We start from the raw sequence: 27,082 nt of genomic DNA, 5'->3' as shown, positions 1-27,082 counted from the left end.
CCACCTCATTGCAGTCAGGTGGAGAAATCAGATTGTTTAGTGGGGGCTGGGGCAAAAAGTCATAGGGTGGCAGCTCAAGAGGGGGATCCATTTTGTTGAATGGACCCAAGGACTGGCTGGCAGTGATGGCGGAGGCGGCAGTGGCAGCAGCAGCCACATAGCTTGGTGGTGGCTCAATGCCCTTTATGGGACTCATGGGACCAAAGTTAGCTATGTCCTGCTGGAGGGACTTGATGGCATTTAGCACAGGTACAGGGCCTTGCAATGGTCTCTGCCTGAGGCTGAAGCTGGGGGTGGCTAAGGTAGCATGCACCTTCTGGCCAGACCTGCCTTCTGTGTTCCCTGTCTGGGAGGCAGGAGTGCCTGCTCTGATGGACAGCCTGAGGCTACCAGGCAGACTCTCACAGGTGCCTTGGCCAGGATCAGGTTGTTATCAAACTGCTGCTGGTGCTCTTCTCTACTTGGCTTGGGGGTGGTTCTTTCAAGACCGCTGGGGTTGCAGTTGTTGCCATCTCCCATATAGCATTATTGAACATGGTGGACATTCTTGGCACACAAGGCTCTCTGAGCTGGTGGGGACTCAAACACTGGCTGCCCAGGGAGCTGGGACAGAACCTGGGCAGAATCACTCTTGAGTAGGAGGCTTGGGCTCTCTGTGTATGATGGCAGACTAAGCCAAGGCTGTCTAGGGGGTTCTGGCTTGAGTGTGAGGGTATGGGAAATAGGGGACTGGAGTTGAAAATTCCTTGCTTTTTGCCTGGAGTAAGTGAGATTGTGTCATTGTGACTTTGGTGTCTACTGGGTGGGATTATTTCTGGACTCAGATAGTTCTGAAAGAGCCCAGCTCTAGGTGGCATCATGCACTGGCTGGATGGGGGGTTTGCCTTGGTCCGGCTACACTTGGAGGTGACTTGTTCTTGGACGGCTACACAAAGAGAAAAGGGGGCTGGGAGTCAGTTCCAAAGTCATCTTCAATTTAGGCTACAGCTGCTGGAGGGGAGCTACCAGACCAGCGCTGACCTCTCACCTATTCTTGGCTCCTACTGAGCATCCCTTGTTACCCAACTCTTCTCAATTCCCCTTATTCCTCCACCCTCACCTTTGACTGCCAATTCTTGGGAGCCCTCCTAGATTCCTGGGTCTGTGCTCACACATCCCTTTTCATTCTACACTAAGTACAGATAATGTTGGATAAAAATGCCAGATTATCTTTCTGTCTTTTCAAGTATATTGTAAGTAAGGTCCATGAAGCTAGGGACTGGGTTCACTTTTCTACTCAGTACTCTGTACGCAGGCCTGACACTGCCAACCTTGACAGATGGAATGGCTTTCCAAGAACTTGTCTGCCCTGTCCTTATAGTTGAAGTGTGCCTGACCTGGGAATCTGGCATATTCACCTAGTGTTAGGCTCAAAGGAACAGGGGGTTTTGCACATGAATGGAGGAGTGTTATAGTGAACTGGCTAAAATGAAAATGTTGACCACCTGTTGGAGGGCAAGCAACTTTTACTGAGCCCCAGGTAAGAGTATCCTTAGTCGTACACAAAACCATCACTGGGGGTAATGATTGTTTACCACATGTCTTCCTGGCTAGTCTGGAAGCTCTGAAAAGTAGGGACCATGCCTAATTTTCTGCAAACAGCTGTATCTCCGACCAATAAATGTTGATTACATTCATATCTCTAATAGTAGGGTGGGGATACCTTCACCCTGTGGAGGCTCTGGGAGCCCCCCCACCACAGACTCTTTTTTTAAAATTTTATTTATTCATCATTTTAACAAGAGAGGAGCAAGGAGAGAGAGAAGGGGGGGAAGAACAGAAAGCATCAACTCCCATTTGTGTCTTGATCAGGCAGGTCCAAGGTTTTGAACCAGAGATCTCAGCATTCCAGGTCAATGCTTTATCCACTGCGCCACCACAGGTCAGGCCCACCACAGATTCTTTGAGGCAGAGCTTGGACGCTTTTTCCATTTCCCACACCTGAGAGATGGCCCAGGATATTGTTAGAATAGAAAGTCACTGGGGTGGATGCAAGAAAGGCAGACTCAAAACCCTGGGGTTGTGTCAGCTTTCAGTGGATTCCGATAAAACTCTAGGCAGTGCTTTTCTCCCATTGAGAGTAACTGCTTTAAGGCACTTGACTTAGCATAACCAGTCTCTTGAATTACACAGTAATGTCAGCTGGTCTTCAAATGGGATCTTACTTAAGTTTCCAGTGTGAGAAATCCAACCAGGGTGCTACTGAACTGACTTGCAGACCTCCCTTCTTTGTCTCAATGTTTTCAGAAACACCCACAGTAACTGCTTATTTTGGGGTGAATTCTCACCCACCCTCATGTACACCCCCCCCTGGTCTGTCCCTTTGGGAACACTGATCTTAACTGCTTACCTTGAAATTGATCCATCTGTAGGGCGATATATGCATTCTGCTGATCAGGGGTCATGGCCATGAGACCTGATCTCTGTTTCTCTTGCTAAATGGAAGATGAAAAAGATGTGTTAGAATATAGCTATCAAGAAATATTTGCCTTGAGATTGTTGTGTGGGGACCCAGTACTGCTTTTGTGTAGCAGATAGCATGAGTGAGCAACAAACACACACTTGCATGCATGCCCCACCCTCCCAAGCAAAATTCCACTGGTATAAACAAAAGTAGGATTCTGCAATTTGGATTAAAAATCCAACTGCAACAGCATAGGATGGTGTGGGAGACACAGAGCTTAACAGCAAGAACACATAGAAAAGGAATTAGGCATTTTGGATGTCCTTCTGTTCAGGATGGGTCAACAGTGAGATGTAGTCACTAAAAGAGCAAATGTAACATTAGGTTGCAATAAAAGAAGCAGAGTATGTAGAAGGAAGGAGGTGACAGTCCTACAGTTTTCTGAATGGACCAGACTATGTCTATAGTGCTGACAGAGTCTGGGCATGGCAGTATCAGGGAGATCCAGACAAACTGGCTGAATTCAGGCCAGCCCATGTGATTGGGTTAGGGCTTGAACTCCAAACCACACAGACAAGGAATGGCTGAGAAAACCAAGAATGCCAGGGCTGGGGCAGAGCCAACTTTGGGCTATGTGGTGGTGGGTAGAGCTTCTGCAAAGTTGTCATGGAAAAAGGGCCAAGGATTGTTCTCAGTGATCCTGGCATGAATAGCAGGATGATTATATAATTATATGGATGCCACCTGGAGTAGTCACTCACTGTCAATTTCCCTTTGTTTTCTTGACTGGCTGCAGCATGGGAAGTTGGGATGAGCTTCCTGTCTCCATTTCCAAGCTGGGTAGGCAGGAGAGGAGCCATGCTTCAAGTCTGCAGTCCCAGCACTGAGTGTGGGAGCAGTGTAAGGGGGGCAGCCTAGGGAGGACCAGATGGGGGCACATAGAAGGCATGACTCACTCCTTGCAGAGACCTTCAGTCATTCAGGTTGTAACTGAGATCCAGGTCTGACTCCCAGTCCAGAGTTTTCTCACTGCTATCTCTCTCCTTGTCTCAAGAAACCTGCTCACAAGTGTGCCGACAACTAAGACTACTCCACCAGGAAGTGAACCAGCAAGTCTACTTTCTGAGTTGCGTCCCACTTGATCCCATAAGACTTGACTCTACAACATGGAATGTCTTGCTTTTATTGACCTTAAAGGGCTGACGTGGGGGTGTATGATGGGGGCTGGTGGAGGGCTGCACTTGCGAGAGTGCCCAGATCCCAGGCCTGGTGGCAGTTCCTGGCCTCAGTTCTTGCCAAGGCAGAGGGAACAAATACAAGGCACCTGGCAGAGTACACTAGAAGCGATTTCACAATCCTGGCTTTGGCTTGCTTTCTATCCGAGCTCTTGCCCCTGCCCTCTGGGGTGGTAGAGGTGTTGTTTCTCAGCTGGTACATGGAGCTGCCTCTCTTCCTGCTAAAACATGGGGGTGACAGAACTTATCCCATGCATGCTCACCGTACTGAGCATGTTATACCCATTATTTCACACTGTGTTGCAACAATCCTTTGAAGTAAGCATGCTATAATCCAAGCGATACTGAATTGGACACTGAGGAGCACAAGGGCCACATGACATACCAAGGCCCTGGTCATCAGGAAGGAGAGCAGCACTAGGACCTGTCTAATATGTTCAGGATGGGTAGGCATTTATGAAGTAGCCCTTTCATTTGTTTTTACCTTCTACCTCTACACTAGTTTTAGGAGATCTAGGCAAAGGATCTATGGACCCCAGCTTACTTAAATTACATCTGAGGCTCAGACAGAAAGGTTACATGACTTGCCCAAAGTGATCTGGCTAGGAAGTGCCATGACCCTTGAATACAGATGCACTGTTTCTGCCTGTTAGCCTGCTATTTCTGGGGACTGGCTCTTGTGGCCAGCTAGGTCTACACTAACCCTAACTCTTTGCCCACAGGCTGCCCCATTAGTTTTATCAAACAACACAGTTGTACAGGGGCAGAGGGCAGGTGGAGGCTATAGGGTGCAACAAAAGAAGCAAGGGAAGGGCAAAAGAGCACCCCCCCAAAGAAGCAGAAAGAGACACCTGAAGGGCAAGGGAGACTAAAAGTCGGGAGGGCAGAGGAACTGGGTAGTGTCTGCCAGATAAAAGACAGTGCTTCTTAAACAGTCCAGGGTTATAGGAAGAAGGGGTGTGTTGGCTAGTGTTCATTCAAGGAAGCACAAAAGTCACAGCACCCAGAGTTGAAAAGAAAACCTGGTTAGTTGGCATGGTTATACAAACTCCCAAGAAAAAGGGGACACCTGACATCCAGCCTTCAGGCCTAGGCCCTTTAGCATCTTGGAGTGTCCTGGGGCACTGTTGTCAAGTGGGGTCTCTTCATACCGCTGAGGTAGTCCAGGAGAGTCCTAGCCCTGTGCTCTGGGCCTGTTGTTCCTGGCCTTGTAGCCAGAGCATTCTCTCCAGGTCTCCCTAGGAGGCAGCTTCCTTTGTTTTGCAGATGGAGGCTCCCATCTTTTGTTCAGAATCAATGTGCTCCAAAGATAAGCCCCAAGAAAACAGTTGTTACCTTTTGGCACTGAAAATCAAAACCTTTGGAAAATGGAGAAAACAGGAAGTGACAAATGTTCCCAGTGACCAGGAGGAAGTGGTGGCTGAAAACTGCTGCTTAGTGACAGACACTTGTGAAACATGTTCCAGTCAACCTGTGGATTTTCATAAGCATCCTTACGGAGGTCATCAAATAACTCATTTCTCCAGGGCTGTGATTATCATGGTACTTGCCCTTACTGTGCCAGGTGACACTGCCAGGGCAGTTTTGGTGGGTTCTTTTCAAGTCTAGGTGTGCTTCTCCCATGCTGGTCACTATGGATGAGCCTGGGCTGGTGCCAGCAGGAAGTCTCTCAGAGAACTAGGGTCCTGGCTCTTCTATCACAGCCCCTCCCAGTCCTACTGGGCCGAGGGGTTGATCTCAGCCAGAATGGTGACTTGGGAAGACAAAGAGTTGATTTTCTGAAAGCTTCTTGCTGATGCACAGGAAGTTGCAAAACCCTGGTCCATACGTGGGGGACCAGGCACTTTGGCAGGGCTAGTGTTTCATCTGTGTGCTGTGTTAGGAGCGAAATGCAAAATGCTGGCCCAAATCCTACTGCTCTCTCTTGGAATAGTTGAGCCCAACACAGACCAGGACAGGTACTGTGTCAACTTTGCTTTTCAGCCATCAGAGGTGAATGGCTCCTGAAAGTCTCATGGAATCCCCTGGATGATTCCTCTCACCACTGCAGGGGAAGAATGGTCTCAGGACTGATTCTACCAATTAATCAAGCAAAGGGGGATGGAGGAACAGCAGGACTCACACACAGATGTCCACAAAAAGTTCCTGGATTTCAACAGAATTTAAACTGAAGTCCCTGGCCCCGTGATCCCCAAGAGGAGAGCATTCTGATTGGGAAATGCCAGGAAATGGATCCAAAGCCTTATTGTGTACAATACATTAATTTTAGGGAAGGAGAGAAAGAAAAATGGGGGTTGGAAGGGCAGGAGAGAGGGAAGGGAGAGGGATAGAGAAAGGGAAACGGAAAAGGAAGAGGAAGGACAAAGGAAGAGAGAGGGAGAGAGGAAGATATTCTTAAGTAGGAGGAGGAGGAGGAAGAGGAGAAGAGAGAGAAGAGGAGGGGGATAAGAAGGAGGAAGAGAAGATATTTTTCTCTTATCACTAGGTAACGCAATCTGTTTACCCAGCCAATGCAGCCCATGAGCACTCTCATATGCAGTCACCCTGCCCTGCGGCAAAAGGCACTTAACTAGCTCTGTATTAGAGGTACAAATGTTAATTACCTCTAGCATCTGAGTTTGTTTATTACTCCTCTAGAAAAAATCCCTTTTTTAGTTTTTGAAAATCAGATTTGGAAACACCTCACTCACTCTCCTGATTTTTCCTTTAAAATGAAAAAAAGACAGTACTCTACATGGAGATTATGAAATCAAGACCTGAATTCTGGGGGCTGCCACATCCATACGGATAGGGTCACTTCAGACTTACTATGGCCCATGTATGAAGGCAACGTAGACACTTCCATCAGAAGCCCTGTTTGAGGGGGTGTGGATGCTCTTAGGTGAAAATGCTCTCCAGGTGTTCTCCAGAAACTAGAGGCTTTCCTACAGTGGATGGCAGGTGAGGATCATTTCTTAGTCTCTCCTGATTCTCAGAGCCCGTGCCTCAGTTTCTCCAGACAGCCTCCAGAGGCCAAACCATTGGGAATGATGGTTACGCCATTAGGCCACATCTCCTTGTGAACCTGAGGCCAAACACTTGCCCTTTTGTGTTGTTTTTGATCAATGACTTTCCCTGACCAAATACAGCCTGCAAGATGTGGGCCTCATTGAATCTGGTCTGACAGAACTAACCTGCCTGTTGGTCAAATAATTTTTAAATATGATGTATATGTTTGCTTGCTTATAGTTTGCATTGGATGTAGGGGGACAGGCTGTAAGCAGACACGATCCTTATAGCCTAAGGCTTCGTTTTAAGACACTTTGATGTAGGGTGGTGCATTCTCATGAGGAATCACATTATGCCTCAGATAAGTGACTTTGTATCAGAGACTTCCTTGTTTGTATATTGGATTAAAGGTTTTGGTTTCTACACTATAAAGTGGGGCAGACCGGGAGCTAGGTCTCTCTTGGTTCCTGAGATTAGCATTAGAGGAGAGAGCAGAAAAAGGAGAGCAGAGAAAGGCCATGTGAAGGAGGCCAGGAGAATCAGCCAAAATGGTGGAGTGCTGAAGGAGAAGCCAGTTAGTGCAGAGTTTGTGCAGAGAGAAGGAGATGGGGAACAGAGATGAATGAGTCTGGTGAGGTTAGAAACTTTTATTCTAGGAAACTTGGATAAGTCAGTAGCTTTGTGAGCACTGAATGAGTGGGTTTTGGAGCACAGTGTGGGTTTTTACTTGCCCGCCGGGTGCAAGCTAGGATTAAAGCTAATGGCTCACTGTTGGTCAAATAAGTTTGTAAATATGATATATATGTTTGCTCGCTTATAGTTTGTATTGGGTGTGGGGGACAAGCTGTAAGCAGGCCGGGTCATTATAACCTAAGGCTTAGTTTATTGTTTTGTTTTTCTTTCTTCTTTTTTTTTTTTTTTAGAGACAGATTAAAGGTAATGGCCCACCAGTTTTTGGCTCCGTTGTTTCATTACTGTCTGTCCGAGTCTAATGTGAACCTGCATGGGCCAGGTTGCTGTGATAGTGGCTGTGGCTACTGGCTTTACATTTGGTGTAGTCTGTGGCAAGATTTGATACAGATGAGTATGGAGCCACCACCACTTTAAGTGGTGGAGTAGAGAACTGGCTGCTATGGTTCCCCATGGCTGTCCTTCTGGGGACCGTAGGCTGGCTGACTTTTCAGTCATGCGTGAGGAAACCAAGAGCTCTGTGGAAGAGGCTGCCTGGGACCCGCAAACCGAGCAGTGGAAGGAGCTGGAGCAAATGTGGGAGAAACAGATGCCGACCCTGGAGCTGGAGGAAGCGCTGATGAAGGAGGCCAACCAGGTTTGTGAGATTCACTTGAAAATGGAGCAGCTGTTGGAGAAGGAATCACAGGTTCGTGAGTTGGAGATTGCCCTGGATGTTGTGGAGAGCCAGCAGCGGCAGGAAGCTGGGGCTGCAAGGCCCATGGAGCAGACAGCGGCAGCAGCCCGGGGCTCAAGTCCGGTGGCGGCTGCTGGTGTTTTCAGTTCCTCTTTGGAGGATGAGGAGAATCAGGCTGGAGTTGCGATCCGCAGTCTCCAGAAGGTGAGAGCCAATAGCAAGGAGTGCCTATGCCCCTGGTAGGTCTGCAATTTTGGGACACAGCGGTGGATGTCATCATGCTCTCTGGAGCAGAGATGGAAATGCTGATTGCCATTGCCACGTGCTCCTCTTTGGGACAGTGTAAGACCTGTCAGGATGGCAGGGATGAGGGAGGTTGCTGAGGCCCCATGTGTGTGGACTGATTCCTGTACTACAATCGGAGTGGGCACTGGCTCCTTTGCTGGATGGACTTACGGATTTTGGACAATGTGAAATACCATGATAGGGGTGGGGGCGGCTTTGCTGGAAGCACTCTTCTGCCCCGGGAAGCTTTTCCCATGGCTAGAAAGAAGGCCGAGGACATTTTGCCCTTTTGGCAAAGTGCTCAGAGACTGGTGAAGTGTATCTTTGTAATTGTTGAAATTGTATGATTTGTCATGTTGTTGTAATTTGTGTAATGTCCTTAATTTCCTTGTGCAGAAATACCTGTGTTTCAGATTGTGAAGCGAGCAAAAGGGGTGGAATGTTGGTCAAATAAGTTTGTAAATATGACATATATGTTTGCTCGCTTATAGTTTGCATTGGGTGTGGGGAACAGGTTGTGAGCAGGCAGGGTCATTATAGCCTAAGGCTTAGTTTTTAAGACTAAGCTTTTCCCCACACCCTTGACTGATTGCATAATGTGGGGTAGTGCACTCTCATGAGGAATCCCATTATGCCTCAGATGAGTGACTTTGTATCAGAGACTTCTTTGTTTTTATATTGGATTAAAGGTTTTGATTTCTACACTATAAAGTGGGGCAGATTGGGAGCTTGCTCTCTCGGTTCCTGAGTTTATAATTAGAGAGGAGAGCAGTAAGGCCATGTGGAGGAGAGGAGAAGCAGCCAGATGGTGGAGTGCTGAAGGAGAAGCCAGTTTGTGCAGAGTTTGTGCAGGGAGAAGGAGGTGAGAAACAGAGATGAATAAGGCTGGTGAGGTACAAACCTTTGATTCTAGGAAACTCGGATAAGTCAGTAGCTTTGTGAGCACTGAATGAGTAGGTTTTGGAGCCCAGTGTGTGTTTTTACTTGCCTGCCAGGTGCAAGCTAGGATTAAAGGTAATGGCCCACCAGTTTTTGGCTCCATTGTTTCATTACCGTCAGTCTAAATCTAACGCAAACCTGCATGGACCTGGCGGCTGTGATGGTGGCCAGCTACTGGCTTTATACCCACCAGTTATTGGCTCCATTGTTTCATTACTGTCTGTTTGAATCTAATGTGAACCTGCATAGGCCAGGCAGCTGTGATGGTGGCCATGGGTACTGGCTTTACACTGCCCAAATATTGAATGGGAAGAGATGATTTCTTAGCAGCCCAGTGTATCCTTCTGTCAGTCAGCTGATAAATATTTCTTGTGGGTTTCTTTTGGTGCAGGCTATTTCCCAGGCATGGGGACAGCATTGTGCTTCTCTACTTTTATGGAGTTACAATAAAAGACTGACTGACAAGACACAAGTAAGTCAATCAAAGGCCATTTCAGATGGCTACACGTCTTCTAAAGAAAATATGTGTGAAGGGATCAGGAGTGGGCAGGACTTTGGGGAGTACAGCAGAAACCTTAGATAAGGGCTTGGGGTCCTGAAGATAAGTCAGAACTTGCCATAAGTTTCTCTAAGTTAGGTGAGACTAGGGGCAGTGGTAGCCTGCTGGGGTCTTTCTTTGCCCCTTTGGGTCCCTTGCTCAGGAGTCAAGGACCTTCTCCATGGTGATGGTGCTTCCCTGGGTCTGAAACAGTCTGAAGCTGTCAAAGGGACTTCATAAAATCAATGGCATCAAAAGCAAATAGCAGAGCGCTCTAGGCCAGCTTTTTTATTTTCCATTCTGTCTTTCCACTTGACCTCCAAAAGCAAAGGCTCTATTTTGACTCCTCTCGAATCTCCTGGGTGGTTTTAGAACTGCCTGGTCTCTTAAGGGCTTGGTCTAAATGCTGGGAATATCCCAGGGCAGAGGAAGTAAATGTCTTTGCAGCGTGCCTTTTTTCTTTATGGTTCCTGTCTCCTCTGTCTCGCACTGAGTCTGGCCTTCCCGAGTCACAGGCTGAGCTGGTAGGGTCCTGTCTCTCAGAGCACCCCCAAATGGACCTAACTTCCAAACCTTCATAGGGAAGATTAAGGGACCTAGCATCTGCCCCGTGATTCACTGCTTGGTAGAAGGCATTGGCTTGGGTAGACATAAGATGGGTTAGAATAGGAATTCACAAGGCAAGGATCCTCTTGTTTTTTACTTCAGAGAACAGAGAAGGACAGTGACATCCTGAGTGGATGGTGTCACCATTTGTTTTTACCAATTTTGTTCCCCTGACAGCTTTGTGCTGGACAGGATTTCTCAGGTTTCAGCTGAAGAGCACTTTAACTCTGAGAGTACACAGAAAAAAGGGGAAAGAGGGAAAAAAATCAATACCTCTTGAACAGAAAGCACTGCTTGTTTCATCCTGGCAGATAAAGAGAACAAGGCTGTACATAACAAAGCATAACTTCCATTTAAGGCCAGAATCCCAGAGGTCCTTTCAGCATGATGACCATCTTCTGACCACTATCACTTAGCAATGTTCATTCCTTCAGTCGTTACTGCAGATAAGGCAGATGTCCTGTGTACACCAATATTTCACATGCCAGAATAACAACTCCACAATCCAAATGAAAAACTCTGCAAAGGTTCATTCTGGCTGATGTCCTCCATCTTGTTCTCATGATCACTAATGTGACTCTTTAGGGCAAGTCAAGCTATTCCTTCTAGACTCTGCATGATGACCTAAACTCAGCCATGTTGTATAGGTTTGGCTTGGATTCTTTCTGCCCGCCCTTCCAACACTGCCAGTACTCCAGTGGGGAAATACAACTTCCCACTTTTAAGGTACGCAACTTTTGGGTAGACTCAAGGAACACCTTGGGGTGCACAGTCCACAATGGTTCGCTGTTGGGAGAGGAAGTTCCTGAGCACTCAGGACATATGGAGCAGGCAGACACGGGGGATTCAAGATGCAGAAGTACAGCCCCTGACCCCTTGGACTCATAGTCTGGCTGCAGGACAGACAGGCAGGGAAGAAACTGGGCTGCTGAATAGCAGACAACTGGGAGGAGTAACTGCACTTTCAGCAATCCTCACTCATTTACCTAGAGGTGAGACTAAGGCACCTAGAGTACTTGGCTTGCTTAGGTGTTCTCTCTGTCAAAGATTGGCAAGGACACAGTAAAGAAAACAATAGAAATCCCTCTTAGGTGCACAGAGCTTTAGGGGCTGTCACCTCCGTGTTTCTCCCCAAAACCCTGTGAGGCAGGCAGGCAATCTGAGCAAGGAATTGTGCCACAGTTGACAGATAAGGAAAGCGAGGCTCGGGGAAATGACTTACCTACAGTGTTGTAGTTAGGCAGTAGAGGAGCAGGCACCTGCCTCCAGGCCTTCGGATCCCAGCTGCCCCAGGGCGCTGCCTCTGAGGTGCTGTTCCAGGAGGTGACTTGGGCCAGCTCATGAGAAAAGGAGCTGCTGGGAAGGAAAGGCTCACTTCCCAGGTCCTGGCAGGATGGGAGCTGCTGCCCGAGGCTGACCTGGGGGCGCCTGGCTTCCCCAAGATAGCAGGCTTTTTCTACATGACTCTATAACAACCGAGTAAACAATCCATCAGCTGCTTGGCCACAACATGGTTCTGACTGATCTTGTCACTTCCCTGACCTTCTAGCTAGGTCATTTGGGTATTGTGATTATACACACCAACTGGTCTGGGGCAACAAAACTATACAGCTTTACGGTTTTAATTGTCTTGGGTCACAGACTCCTTTGACAATCAGTTAAAAGCTATGATCTCCTGCCACAGAAAAATCACTTACAGTGGTGTCTCACCTTTGCCAGCCCACCAACATTTTATACATAATTTCAGGGGTTTTCTGAATCACTTAATACCCATCTGCAAATCTCAGTTAAGGATCCTCTGCCTTGACTGGCCTACTGTCATGTTGGAAATACGAGTAAAGTTAAGTCAGAAAGTTGGTTCATTGTCAATGACCTTGACCAATCCTGATCCCTCCCTACCATCTGCCACCCCCTCACACACACAACAGAGCACAGAGTTCTAAACTGATTTGTAGGCATGTGTAGACATGCTGAGGAATCTGCAAAACCAAAAGGTGAGTGCAAAACCAAACATTTAAATGGAAATCTCACAACAGTCTTCACTGCAGCCCTCACTGCACTTCACCTTGCCAGGGACCCAGTTTTGGGACTTGTGTGTGAGTGGTACCACCCCCTTCCATAATAAGACAAGAATTTTATCAGAATTGAACATATGACCTAACTGTTTCAGCTAAAGGCAATTAAAAATCCCATACTTTATGTCCATGCCAGAGTAAGCTTCAAGACTCAAATGAGCCATTGCCCTGAAATCCTGATGAGTACACCAAGCTCTTGGCAGCAGTGATGGACCCGGGGGAAGCCTACATTGATAGGAAGTTCTTTCAACATGAGACAGCCTCTTCATACTTATGTTTTTAATATCCAAGCTGAAAGTGATCATCTGAGTCTCCTACCAATTATCCCGGTAGAAAAGGTAGTATTTATCCCCAAGATCTAAGATAAACAATTAGAGTCAATTTGATCCATAGCAATAAACACCAAGCATCTACTGTGGGCTAGTCTTTGCAGAAGATGATAGCCCAGTAGACAGTTGGATGCATTATTCGATCAACAATAAAAATTGCCACCACTAAATTTACTGAGCATTTGCTATGCATCATGCACAAACCCAAGTTCTTTCAATACTCAGATTCACTCAATCCGTTTATGAGGCAGGAGCTATTGCCATCTTTATTTTACAGATGAGATGAATGAGGCCCAGAGAGGTTAACTGAGTTGCCCAAAGTCACACAGCTAGTTAGTAGCAGAGCAGGATGCAAAGCGAGGTTTACCTGGTTCCCAAGCTCCCACGAAGTTTGCCATGGTGTTTGTGTGTGGGTATATGTGTGTGTATGTTTAGACATTAACTTGCCATATGAGAACAAGTTTTGAAATGTAAACTGTTAAAATATGCCATTGCAAAAAGTATAGGCAGTATTTTACAAGGGGGCTCCAAATAATTTTTAAAGAACAAATTATAATTAAAGATGGGACTAGGAAGACAATCTAACACCTGGAAAGTTTTAGAAATTATACCCTCTTTCCAAACAAAACAACAACAACAGGAAATACTCTTAGCAAGTAAAAATGCACTTGGGCATGAAAACTTATTTGCCATTTGATGATACACCAACTGTGGAAGGCTCAGTGCCCCTCCTCTTGGAGTGGTTCAGTAGAGTTGAACTTCCTGACCTTTTCCAGCATCACTGCATGAAACCCCAATTTTTCTTTGGATCTAGGTCATCTAGGACATGAGCAGAAATGTAGCATTTTACAATTGACAGCTCTTTATGCCCATATACCTAGCTCCTTGATCATCTTAAACGTGATTTTAGAACCACACTGAAGTTTTACAAACCATTTATAAATGCAAATATTACTAAGTTTTTGATTACTTGCTCATTCCATGACAACCCATTCCAAAAGCAATGAATGGGGCTTATTTTTAAGCTTTTTCTCAGGAATCCCTGATAGCTTCATGTGACCAGTAGGATATTAGTGATGGATCAAGAAACAAGATTCCCCCATCAGCATTAACATATGCGTGCAATGCCTCAGTAGTTCAACAGGCAGAAACACCTGCTGATGGCACACAGAAATTACCAGTGGCAAAAGAGGTCCCCACAATGTGGGCAGTTCCACTCAACAGCAACTGGGAGTGGGCCTGGAGCGACTCACTTAGGTGGAGTTGAATGGGAGGAGGTAGTTCACAGACCAGTCCGATTCCAGTTAAAAAATTGACAATGACTAGGAGCTTAATAGCTGATACTCATGCATCTTTTCCACTTGATTTAATTTAGAAAAAAAACTTTGCTTATCACATACTCTTTAAGTGTGAGGACCAAGTTCCAAAGAAAAGATTTTTAAGGACATTTCTACTCTTAAACGTTTCCAAACATAAGATACACATATCTGTCTTCTTGAAAACCTCAGAAAAGCAAGTCCATCAGTAATAGGTGGCCATAATTAATAACTCGTGGACTTACTGGATTCATGTGATTCCAAATTTCATAGAATTTAGACCATGGGATGGGTAGTGTCACATCCGCTCAGCAGCCTGGAACCTTGATTTTCCATTATTACTAAACAACTTGCTGGACCTAAATTGTTCCATGGTCCCTCCCTCTGTAAAGTTCTCCAATGGCTCCCACCTGTCTAGAGACACAAGCATATCCTGCTAAGCTCTGTCCCTAGACTTCCTGCCCTCTTGATAACCAAGTTTCATGTTCCATAGTGTCATTTGCTCTACCGTTCAGTTATACCATTCTTCTTGGAGCTTTCTAGACAGGCTGCCATGTGTGTTTAGCCCACCTTGCTTGTGCTCCTTGGTTCACCCAGCCTGGAGTGCCCTTTCACCAAGCTTCCACTATGAAAATCCTGCATGTCCTTCAAGATCCAGCTCCTCCAGCCTGGGAATTCTGCTCTCCTTTGGTCCTGGCTTCTGTGGCTGAACACCTTTGGCTAACTGAACATCCTTCCTTGGACAAGACTTAATCATCTGGATATTTTTCTGGTGCCCAGACAGTGCCTGGCACAAATGAGGAGCTCAGCGTATGGTGGTGGGCAAAAACAGGTTTACAATTATGAGTACATTAAATACAGTATTGTATTACTATTTATTAATTATTGTATTATTTATTATTGTATGTTAGTTTTATTACAACTGTAAACCTACTTTTACAGACCCTTGTACTTGGAAAATTAAACCTTACCCTGTTATAAGCTTGGCATGTTGTCCCAGGGACTTGGGAGATGATAATCTAGTGAATACTGTGCTGGCCCCCTTTTGGATTGTACATTAATGATAAACTGAGCCTTGACCCTCATTTAAGCACATCTAGTTATCCCTTTTCAATGATGTTGTGTTAATAAAACCCAGGTATAGAACATAGAAGGATCATAATCAGACCATGAAAATAACATTAGCTAACACATTTTTCAGCACTCACTATGTGTTGGGCACTGAACTCTGTACACATATGCATTTGAGACTGTCTCTAAGTTACAAGACAAGAACTGGAGATAGGCTTACCCAGAACACACAGTGGCAAGGTAGGGTACATACCTGGATCTGATTTACAGAATGACTAAAACCCAAGCAACTCCTGGGTTTGGAAGTGCAAAGGCTTCTTCTCAGCACATGGAGAGGAACAGTGGGTGTCTTCTTCATTTACATAAGAGTAGCTCCACCTTGTTGGCTACTCATCAGAGGTAACAGGAGATAATTTTGTAAATTTAAAGTAATGGCATCCTGATAGCTCAAATGGGATCTGGTACAAGAAGCTAAGATTATGACTATCCCCAACAGATACTAAGCTGCTTTGCAAGAAGTGGATAAAAACTGCTCAGATTTTAAAAATTATTGACTATATTAGATATTGGTTTAATCTTCTTCACCATGGAGATTCAGAAGAAGGTATACATGCATTGGCAAGGCTATAGTTGTATGCTATGATTCCACTGGTTTCTGGAAGCTTGTAAATTTCCAGACTTAAATGTTGAGTAGTTCAGACAATGAATCCTGAACTCCTCTCTTTCCTTTTTCTGATCTTTACTAACCATATAACAGAGGTGATATAAAAGAGCCCAAGAGAGGGAACTGGAGACTTAGTGCATGTGTCAGAGACTCTAGAACCTAAGGTCCTTCAGGGCTGGGCTGTCTTCAGAATCTAGTTCCAGCTGTTCAAGTTACTAGTGAGATGAACATACTAGGGTACTCAAGATTATCCAGTTAGCTCAAAAGAGGTCAAGGCAGAGCTGTGGAAGAAGATGCATCTTTGGGCAAACTGGTAAATGTCCCTACCCACCAGAGGTAACAGGAGACAATTTTGTAAATTTAAAGTAATGCATTGGAAAAGCAAAAAAATTTAATGTGAGTCAGGCATTTTAACCTCTTCCTTGTTGTTACTGTACATCACCAAGTACAAATGGGATTTCAATATATCACAACCATATGACTATTGGTAATAATACAAAAAAGCTACACAACTCAAGTCTGAGATTTTGTAAGAAACAGAATCCCAGAAATACTATAAATAATACCATTCAACAGAACTTTCTCAGATGATGCTAAATCTTCCTCCTAGACAGAGCAGAATGTTCTATACCTGCATTGTCCAATACGGTAGTCACTGGCCATACAAGACAGTTGAGCACTTGAAATGTGGCTAGTGCAAATGGAGAGATGAATTCTTACTTTAATTTACTTTAAATGAATTTAAATGCAAATTGCTACATGTGATCAGAGGAGGGGTGAGGGGCTAGGAAAAAAAGTGAAGAGAGTAAGACATATAATTCATAGCTACAAAATAGTAAAGGAGATGTGAAGCACAGCAATGGAATGTATATAGTCAATAATATTCCAATAACTATGTATGCCAAGTGGGTACTAGACTTGAGGAGGGGGATCATTTTGTGAAGTATATATATATATGTTTAAACACTATGCCGTACATCTGAAACTAATATATATTAATATTAAATATCCACTGTAATTGAGAGAAATGCTGTTAGATTCTAAAAATTAAATAAATGTGACTGCTGGTTATAGTATTGACCTCTGGCATAATGAAAGGCTCTGGAGAAAGAAGATCTGGGCTTGAATCATGAACTTGACATTTCTTAGCTTTGTAATTGTGGGAAGGTTACTTAAATTTTCTGTGCCTTAATTTCCTCATGTGTAAAAAGGAGGTAATGGTTGTACCTTACTCAGAGTGGTTCTAAACATTAACTGAATTAACACATGTGAAAGTGCTTGCATGTTGTATGCTCTCTCAGAAGACTACTTAGAGGAAGTCTCAATTAACAATACACCTCTGCCATATATTGAACACTTTTACAATTCTCCAGGCACTTTCCTATGGATTTTATATGGGTTAGGCTGGAATTGGACATGTTTCTCAAAGCATGGCCTGGCCAACACAGTTCATCAATACTATCACCTCATTTATCTTTTGGCAAAATAGACTAATAAAAATTAGAAAAATTTATTAAGAGCTATTCAACACAAGACACTGGGGCCAGCCTTTTCTTAGAGTCCTTTCATAACAATCCTATGAGGGTACTATTATGATCCAATAGTAATGATGAGGAAACTGAATCACAAAGAGGTTAAGCAACATGATGACATCAGAGTTATGGCAGCATGAGAGATATCCATGCAGTCACCCCTTGAAATTTCAACAAATTGAACAGCTATAATGCAGCAAAGGAACCCCAGCTGGGCTCGTAGGTTTACCTGAAAGATCCACACACCAAATGGACTAAAGGTGGGAAGGGTTGAGAAGGGGGGCAAAAGATAAGACACACTTGTGGCAGGTTCCTGAGAGGAGAGAGGCCTGGACTGTCTGGGTCTCCTTTCTAGAGGAGTGATGAGATTGAGGGGCAGGTGGGAGATACTAAACCAAAGCGGTGGTAGAATAAGGGGTCATGGCCAGTAATCCTGCAGTCTTCTGACAGCACACATTGGGCACAGAGACAGAGAAAACCAAAGCACAGTCCCCAGTCTCCCAGATCCCACTTTCCTCACCTCGTGGTATGGAGAGTGGTAGAGACAGATCCCACAGCTAACTTTTCAGAGCAACTCTCTTCCCCCAAAAACAGAGGTGCTCTGTGTCTGGTCCCCTGGTCTGTTGAGATGAGGCAGGGTGGTGGGGGGGAGCATCCGGAGATTGCAATTGGTAAAGCCCCCAAACCCTCACAACACGTCCCCATCATCGCGACTGCAGCCCTGCCTATATCATCGCACCAGTGGCATCTCAGCAAAGGTCAGCCCAGAATTTCACAGGGCCAAAACATATAATATAGTACCATCCACTAGAAGAAAATAACCTCTCAAAACTGAAATATTTTTTTCTTTTGCATTTCATTTTTTAATTTTTATATTTTTATTCTTATTTTTTGTGGGTGTTTTTTAATTATTTTTTTGGTTTTTCCTCTTTATTTCTTGTTCGTGTGTGTGTGTGTGTGTGTGTGTGTGTGTGTGTGTGTTTTCATTATTTTTATCCACTGAGCCAGCCAGCCAGGGCATATTGTATGAATTTATAAAACAAGATTAGAAGAAAACCAGAAATCATATAAGTAGAAAATATTGTGCTATGTCAAAAAATAACTCAAGTTCATGTAAAATCATCATCATTTAGAGGTTAAAATAATTGCTTTGGAATTTCGGTCTTTTTTTCTTTCCTGCCATTCCAAGTTCCTTCTGGAGATGCTCCAGTCACAAGGAATTAAGGTGGGGTCAAGAGTAGAAGGACCTATCCACTCTTCATGGGATTTAGGTTTGGCTTGGTGTTGGCTCTCTGAGTCTCATCAGGTATTCCAGGGTTTAGGATTTCGGACCTGCCTTCTTCCCCCAGATTTTGTCTACATAGATGCACAAGCAGCTATTTTGATATTCTAACTGCAAATGAACCCATGCTTTCCTGCTACTTCTCTCTCACACAGCTACCTATCTGATCTCTTTCCTTCTTAATTAATATGGGAGGGGGCATCATTCTCTACTTTCTTTTTGTTGAAGACCTCATCTTCTGTCTTCTTCTGACCCATTCTGTCTCCCTGGGGCTATATCTCTCCCTGCTGTCCTAGCATTTTTGTAATTTGGGAAGAAATAAGAGATGCCCTATTCAAGTCATCATTCTCTGTAGATGAAGGAGAAGTCAAGGTTTTCTCAAGATTGCCAAGCAATAGACAAGCTTTGCCCTAGGAAAACCACTTTCCTAATCATATCTCTTCACTGCTAGGTAAGTATAGTGGTCATGGGGAGATATTGTTTAGTGGAAAAAGAGTTTTAGTTTTACAAGATGAAAAGAGTTATGGAGATGGATGATAGTGATGGTTGCACAACAATGTGACTGTACTTAGTATCACTGAACTGTACGCGTAAAAATGGTAATTTTTTTTCTGTATTTTTCTGAAGCTGGAAATGGGGAGAGACAGTCAGACAGACTCCCGCATGCACCCGACTGGGATCCACCCGGCACGCCCACCAGGGGGCGACGCTCTGCCCACCAGGGGGCGATGCTCTGCCCCTCCGGGGCGTCGCTCTGTTGCGACCAGAGCCACTCTAGCGCCTGGGGCAGAGGCCAAAGAGCCATCCCCAGCGCCCGGGCCATCTTTGCTCCAATGGAGCCTCGCTGTGGGAGGGGAAGAGAGAGACAGAGAGGAAGGAGGGGGGAGGGGTGGAGAAGCAGATGGGTGCTTCTCCTGTGTGCCCTGGCCGGGAATCGGACCCAGGACCTCTGCATGCCAGGCTGATGCTCTACCACTGAGCCAACCAGCCAGGGCCAAAAATGGTAAATTTTATGTTATGTATACTTTATGACAACAAAAAATTGGGGGAAAGAAAGGTCATCAAGCAAGTTAAAGACAGAGTGTCCAAGAGTCAGGGAGTCCTACAGAAAGCATCTATTGCAATTATCTTGCAGGGACTCAGTCTCTGGGATTGGAGCCCTGCAATACCATCTTTTAAGAACCACTAGTTACCATCAACTCTCTGCTTGGTTGGTGGGGACTCTGAGGCTGTGGTAGGGAAAAGTCTTGCCCCAATTAAGAAATAAACAAGAACTCAGCACTCCTGATTCCCAGCCCAGGGTGCCTTCTTGCCACTTCTTTATTCCAAAGGAAACCACTTTCCCTGGTTTAAATACCAAGAGCAGAGGAAAGGGAGTTGGAAGTTAGAGTACACAGCTTCAATGTGCAACCTGGTTAAATCATATCTATATGGAAAGCCCATGCTGTGAGAAAGAAGAGGAGAGAAGAAAATGTCTTATTCAAAGCTGACTTCTTTCAAACTCTCTGTGATTCTCAATAAGAGTAAGTAAAAAAAAAAACTATTCCATACTTCTCATTCTTCTGATTGAACACACACACAGGTCAGTACTGGAAAAGCTCAGCTCTGCGCACTGTTGACAGCCACTCCACCATTACCATTGCCCCTAGAAATAACCTACAGCCTTGGTGCCTGGCTCTGGGGTAGGTGTTTCTAGAATATATTTTTGATGAGGTAAAAGAGGTCTTTGGAGGTCCATCATAATAAGGTTATAGAATGAGTAAAGTGAGGGACCCCTTGATAATGAACCAGATGGAAGAACAGTAGCCAAGTGTCAGGCCTCCTTATTCTTGGCGCCAATCCAAATACTTTGGAATCCCTTATGAGGAGCGTGAGGCATGCTGTCTCTCCAGTGCCTCAACAGTGCTAGCATTGCAATTTCAGGCAGCTGGTCATTTCAAATGCAACCTCCATAATATTGAGTGGCAGGACTTCTCAGGGTTCAAAAAAGGTCTTTATGAAGCACTAACTGGACCACAGCACAGCTCCATCTGAGATGCCCAGGTATAAGGCTAAAAAAGTATTGACTGAGTCCTGGACTAGTTGTATCTCTTTATCTTTCCTTGACTTTCTGAAATGCCTGTCTTCTTTTTCTTGCATCATCAGAAAGCAAGAGTTCTTACAGGGCAAGCTTTGCCAGAGGCCAGCCCAAACTTGTCCCCAGCTACTCCAGGAGCAAAGAATAATCTCATTCCTCTTTTCAATCCACTTCCCCCACTGATACCCTAGCCATCTGGCTTCTGGCTTCCCCAGAGCTGCTTGCTTCTTTAGGGCCTTCCAGTTCTTGTACAGATGTTCTGGTCATTAGTATACATAAATGTCAGCAGCCCAGATTACACCTAGGTAGGTTGAGAGCTGTGACACACTGGCATAAGACAGGGAGTTCTTCTACCAGAGAATTTGGAGCATATTCCCACCAGCTTACAGCAAAAGGCCCATCTACTTGACTGGGAAGTAGATGATTTGAGAACTATGGAACCAGGTCAATCCAGTGGCATCAATCAATGAAGAAAGAAGTGAATGAAACAAAAGGGAAAATGCCAGAGGGGGAGGCAGACACCTGGGGTCTAGGCTTAACTTGTCCATGTGCTTGGCAGCTGAATGGTTTCAGTTAAGTTGAGCTACTTCTCTAAGCCTCATTTTCCTTATGCAGAAAGCAGGGATAACTACAGTGCCCACTGCCAAGGGCTGTTGTGAAGACAGGATGAAAGAATAAGGATAAAGTCCTCAACATATAGTGCAGTGCATGCACATGCAAGGGCTATTCCCACCCTCCATCCCCACCCTTACTACTATTATGGACTCTGGCCCAGAAGTCAGGGAACCTGAGTTTAGTCTGGGTTTTGCCATTAGCTTCATGAGCTTAAGAAATAAAGATCATGTGGGATTGTTTTTGGTTGTTTTGTTAATATAGTTTATTATAGCCTGACCAGGTGGTGGTGCAGTGGATAGAGTGTCAGATTGGGATGCGGGGGACCCAGGTTTGAAATCTGGAGGTCGCCAGCTTGAGTGTGGGCTCATCTGGCCTGAGCACAGTGTCACTGGCATGAGCATGCAGTTACTGGCTTGAGCATGGGATCACAGACATGACCCCATGGTCGCTGGTTTGAGCCCAAAGTTCGCTAGCTTAAAGCCTAAGGTCACTGGATTGAGCCCAAGGTCGCTGGCTTGAGCGAGGGGTCACTCACTTTGCTGTAGCCCCTCGGTCAAGACACATATGAGGAAACAATCAATGAACAAATAAGATGCTGCAAGGAAGAATTGATGCTTCTCATCTCTGTCCCTTCTTGTCTGTCTCTATCTGTCCCTCTCTCTCTCTCTGTCTTTGTCAGAAATATATATAGTTTATTACATTTATCAATTGTCATATACGGAATCAGCTTTATATTCCTGGAAGAAATACTACTTGGTCATGGTGTATAATCCTTTCTAATGTCACTAAATTTGGTTTGCTAGGGTCTTGATGAGAATCTCTGCATCTCTATTCCTAAGTGGTATTAGTCTACCCTCTCTGTTTAAGGCCCCAATGCCCCCAACTGTAATATGAAATAATTAAATCATACTATCTCTAAAGTCTCTTTCAGTATTCATGTTCTCTGATTTTATGGTACTAAGACAACTAAAAAATAGTGATTCTTAGACACCAGACAGACAAAACTTAGATACTTTCTAGTGTAAATAAGAAACTGAATAGTCACTTGGCCTATTGCTCAAATAACTTTAGTCTTTTCAAAGCCTGGTAATCTTTAGATATTTAGTCTGCCAGTTAATTAATTTTACATGTCTTCTGCCAGTTAATTAATTTTATACTTCTTTTCCCATCCAAGTACTAACCAGGCCCAACCCTGCTTAGCTTTCAAGATCAGATGAGATTAGGTGCATTCACGGTGGTATGGCCCTAGATCATTTTACACTTCTTTAAAAAGTGTACGGTTATATTTTCTTAGACCTGGGGTCAGAGGGAGAATTGAACAAACAGGGAAAGGAGGGGAGGAAAAAGAAATCAAACATTGAGTGAACAAGCAATGAAGAAACACAGTCTAAGTATAAACCGATGAAACTAGCTTTGGCCTTATTCAAAGTAATAAATCAGTTTTGTCCACTGCCTCTGTTCCTGTAGCTACCTCCTATCCACCAGGGACTCAGGAAATGGTCTTTTTAGCCATAACTACAGAAGGAAGGATGAGCTACTCATTCTAATGGCTTCTCAGATCTCCTGCCATGAGAAACATAACTGACTGATAGTTTTCCAGAAACTGTCTTCTTAAATCTATTAATGCATTTGGGGCCCCACTTCCAACCAATGACTGAACATGGCAGGTGTACTAATGAAGGCCCACTCCTGTGAAGTGCAAAGGTAACTTTGGCTCAAAGATTCTTCAGTGGCCCAGCTGAACCTTTCATGGAACTGCACTGTGGTTTGAAATTCTTACTACCCAGTCTTCTTGTGTCTCTCATGGGCCAGACCACCTGCATTGTGATTTGAGGCTCTCCCAAAATTTTCTTGCTTCTTCTGCTTTAACCTTTACAATTTATTCCCCAACACATTTCTTACATATTTGACCTCATACTTTTTGGCAGACCCAAACAGACACAAAGGAGTAATGGGCTATTTAGCTCTTCTTTCTGCCAAAAATACAAAAACAAAACAAAACAAAACAAAAAAACCTTCCTCCTTCATCACCGTCATTCCCCACAGTGACCCAGTGAATGACCACAATGAGCACTCTCCTGTCTCTTCCCTTAAACACTTGGTTTACAGCTCAGAGAGTTAATTTCTGTCTGAGCTTTATTTTAGATTCTGTAGATTTCTTGAGCTAGATTATTTTGTTATTTTCCTTTCTTAACTCAGTCATGAACTGTTTTGTTTTTTTTTTAAAAAAGGACAATGTAGCCTTGGCAGGTTGGCTCAGTGGTAGAGCGTCAGCCTGGCATGTGGATGTCCCCTGTTTGGTTCTAGTCAGGGCACACAGGAGAAGTGACCACCTGTTTCTCCACCCCTCCTGCTCCCCTCTCTCTCTCTTCCTCCCACAGCCATGGCTCAATTGGTTACAACACATTGGCCCCACATGTTGATTGCCAGGTGGATCCCGGTCAGGGCATGTGCAAGTCTGTCTCTCTATCTCCCTTCCTCTCACTTGGAAAAGAAGAAAAGAAAGGACAATGCAACCCTGGCCAGTTTTCTCAGTGGATAGAGCATCAGCCTGGCATGTAAACGTCCCAGGTTCAATCCCCAGTCAGGGCACACATTAGAAGTGACCATCTGCTTCTCTTCCTTTCCCTCTCCTTTTTCTCTCTCTTCCTCTTGCAGCCAGTGGCTCAATTGGTTTGAGCTTTGGACCTGGGCACTGAGAATGGCTTGGTTCATTCAAGCATCGGCCACAGACGGGAATTGCTGGGTGGATCCCAGTCAGAGCTCATGTGGGAGTCTATTTCCCCTCTTCTCACTTAAAAAAAATAAATAAATAAAAAGTACAATGCAAGCTGTGGGGAAACCCCAGACAAGCCTACTCTCTCAGGATTTCTGGCTAACTTGGGCTTTAATTGAGGCTTCTGATTGTCTCCACCTATTGAAGTCCAAAAACCCTCAACCAATATAGCACACTATGCTCTATGCAGAAGGTTCTGGTCTTCACCATACTACTGTCTCTTTCATCAAGGCCGTGCAACTTAGTATATGGGTAAATTATGGGACTGTTTGGAAGGAAGAAGGCTCAGGTCTGGAAACCAAAAAGGCAAGCATAAGCATAAGCATGGTATCTGGTGAAACAGACATCCTTTCTGACGTATGACCAATAAGATCAGGACTGATTAGTTACATTAAACTGAAACACAGTCTTCAAAGTCAACATCTGCAGGCTATACTTTTAGTCAGTTTGTAGACTTTGTAATAAATAATCTACTTTCTCTAAATTAATTCAAGTGTTTGGTTGGGTTTGACTTATTTATAATTTTTAATAGCAAAGACTTATAGCAATGGTGATAACTGTAAAGAGTGTGTGAAGCTCATATCCCATTCCCAAATCTGAAGCTGGCTGTCTACTTCATGATTCAGAATGCATGAGCTCAGAGTCTGAACCAGAAGTCAGGAGACTCAAACTGTAGCTCAGGGTCAGTCATTTCATGGCTTTGATGTACTCACATAAATACAGTGGGAAAATGGAGGGTTCACCCAGATCTGCGGACTAGACTCTGCTGGCTTGGGAATAGTCTGCATTGTAGAAATCTCTATTGCCTTCACCTAAGTACTTATATAAAAACTGTATGGGTATGGTAGAGTTAGGAGCTGGGTGCTCAAGAGGTTACAGTTTGGAAAGAGGAAGCCCCAAGTGCCAGATAAGCATGGAGAAATCCTGGGCTCCTAATGCATCAGGTTTGCAGAGAGAACAGGTGTGAGCCTATGAAAGAATTGATTGCATCAATGTGATAGTTTTTTTCTGAAGGCTTGTATGTTTTGTTCTTTTGGAGCAGTCAACTTTGTACATTATAGAATATACAGTATGGACATCAGAATAATGGTGACATGATATGCCTAATCTCTTCCCTTGAAATTTCAACAAATTGAACAGCTATTATGCAGTGAAACAACTCCAATTGGGCTTGCCTGCTTGCCTGAAAGAGCTGTGCACTAAATGGACTAAAAGATGGTAAGGGCTGAAAAGTGGGGGGCAGAATATAAAACACATTCACAGTCTGCTCCAGAGAGAGAAGAGGCCAAGAGTGAATGTTTTTTTTCTTCCAGGACTCCAGAGAGAGGAGAAGCCGAGAGTGACTGGGAGTTCTTCTGTTGCAAAGAGCAGAAAGATTGAGGGGCAGAGGAAGAGATAATAAACCAAAACAGCAGAACAAAGGGTCATGGTCAGTGTTCCCATGGTTTGTCTGCAGCCTGCATTTGGAGCAGAGAAAGAGTAAACTAAGTGTGCCCCTACCAGCCTCCCAGATCCCACCGCCCTTAACTTGCAGGTAGGGAGAGTGGCAGAGACAGACCCCACAACTACCTCTCCAGAGCCACTCTCTCCCTGGAAGAACAGAGTTGCTCTATGTCTGGTCCCCTGGTTGGTTGAGATGTGCGGAGAAACACCTGGACGTCTGAGATTACCATCACTAAAGCTGTCAAGCCATAAAGCCCTCAGAACTTGCCCAACCTGCCAATGCAACTGCAGCCCTGCTTACATCATTGTGACAATGACATCTCAGTTGAGGTCAGCACAGGAATTTCACAGAGCTAAAACTTGTACAGCGCCACCTACTGGAAGAAAACAGTAAACTCTCAAAATGGAAATCTTTTTTTTCCCTTTTTTCTTATTTTCTCCTGTTCTATTTTAAATTTCATTATAATTTCTGTATTTTTATTCTTATTTTTTGTGGGCATTGTTTTTATTTTTTTGGTTCTTGCTTTTTGTTTCCTGTGGAATTTTTTTTGTCATTTTATTTTATTTTATTTTATTACAGAGACAGAGAGAGTCAGAGAGAGGAATAGATAGGGACAGAGAGACAGAAATGGAGAAAGATGAGAAGCATCAATCATTAGTTTTTTGTTGCGACACTTTAATTGTTCATTGATTGTTTTCTCATATATGCCTTGACTGTGGGGCTACAGCAGACCGAGTAACCCCTTGTTCGAGCCAGCAACCATGGGTACAAGCTGGTGAGCTTTGCTCAAACCAGACGAGCCTGCGCTCAAACTGGCGACCTTGAGGTCTTGAACCTGGGTCCTCCACATAGCAGTCCAATGCTCTATCCACTGTGCCACTGCCTGGTCAGGCTTATTTTTTCAATTTTTATTTTTCATTAATTTAGCTGTGTTCTGTTAAAATTCTTAACCCTACCACTCTCAAATACCATGAATGAAGAAGAAATTGAATGCCATGGCTACAGAAGACAGAGAAACAGTTCAGAAAGAAAGTGAAACATCTCCAGAAAGAAATCTCAATCAGCCTGGGTTCTAGAAGTGAGGCACTCACCTCAGCTTACATGAAGCAGCATAGTAGATATGAGATTAATTCAGGATGTTACACCCAAAGTTCCAAGGGTTTCTGAGAAAGAAGATTCCTTACTCTTTTGACAGAGCTTTTAGAAGCAACTGTCTCTCCTGCTCCCCTAGCTAAGGGCAAAAGGAAGCTTGTGGCCTAGGGAATTGCCAGCAGCTATAGTGTGCCCACTAGGGAGAGCCAGCCTTACGATGAAGCTGGTGCTAGGGAAGGCAGACTAGACAGCTGGAAACAGCACCTTTGGTCACACTGCTGAGCTGTTGATTCTAACTACCCCTGAAGTCTCCCCAACTGCTATACTTCCACTTACAGGATTCAGTAAATTCCTTTTATTGTTTAAGCCAGTGTGGATTGGCTTTTCTGCAACTTGCAATTCAATACAT

The 27,082-nt window shown here is 44.5% G+C and overlaps 1 protein-coding gene across 7 annotated transcripts in view; it reads right to left on the bottom strand.

Annotated features, from left to right (window-relative positions):
- Window positions 1–870: 870 nt before the first annotated feature.
- The window catches only part of MAMLD1 (mastermind like domain containing 1), a 168,090-nt gene continuing 141,878 nt past the window's right edge, over window positions 871–27,082 (bottom strand). For 6 of the 7 annotated variants that reach the window (XM_066249792.1, XM_066249793.1, XM_066249795.1 and 3 more), the window contains 3 exons: window positions 11,623–11,866; window positions 2,390–2,474; window positions 871–1,980 (listed from right to left, as the gene is read on the bottom strand). In XM_066249792.1, coding sequence (XP_066105889.1) covers window positions 2,434–2,474; window positions 11,623–11,866 — 285 coding nt within the window. In that variant the 3' untranslated portion in view covers window positions 871–1,980; window positions 2,390–2,433. The remainder of the gene's footprint in view (window positions 1,981–2,389; window positions 2,475–11,622; window positions 11,867–27,082) is intronic. The other variant, XM_066249796.1, reaches the window with a different exon arrangement.

This window comes from Saccopteryx bilineata, chromosome X (assembly GCF_036850765.1).
Source record: "Saccopteryx bilineata isolate mSacBil1 chromosome X, mSacBil1_pri_phased_curated, whole genome shotgun sequence".
Classification (NCBI taxonomy): Eukaryota; Metazoa; Chordata; class Mammalia; order Chiroptera; family Emballonuridae; genus Saccopteryx; species Saccopteryx bilineata.
The sequence above is the reverse complement of the archived record's forward strand: the minus strand, read 5'-3'. Positions and strand labels throughout refer to the sequence as shown.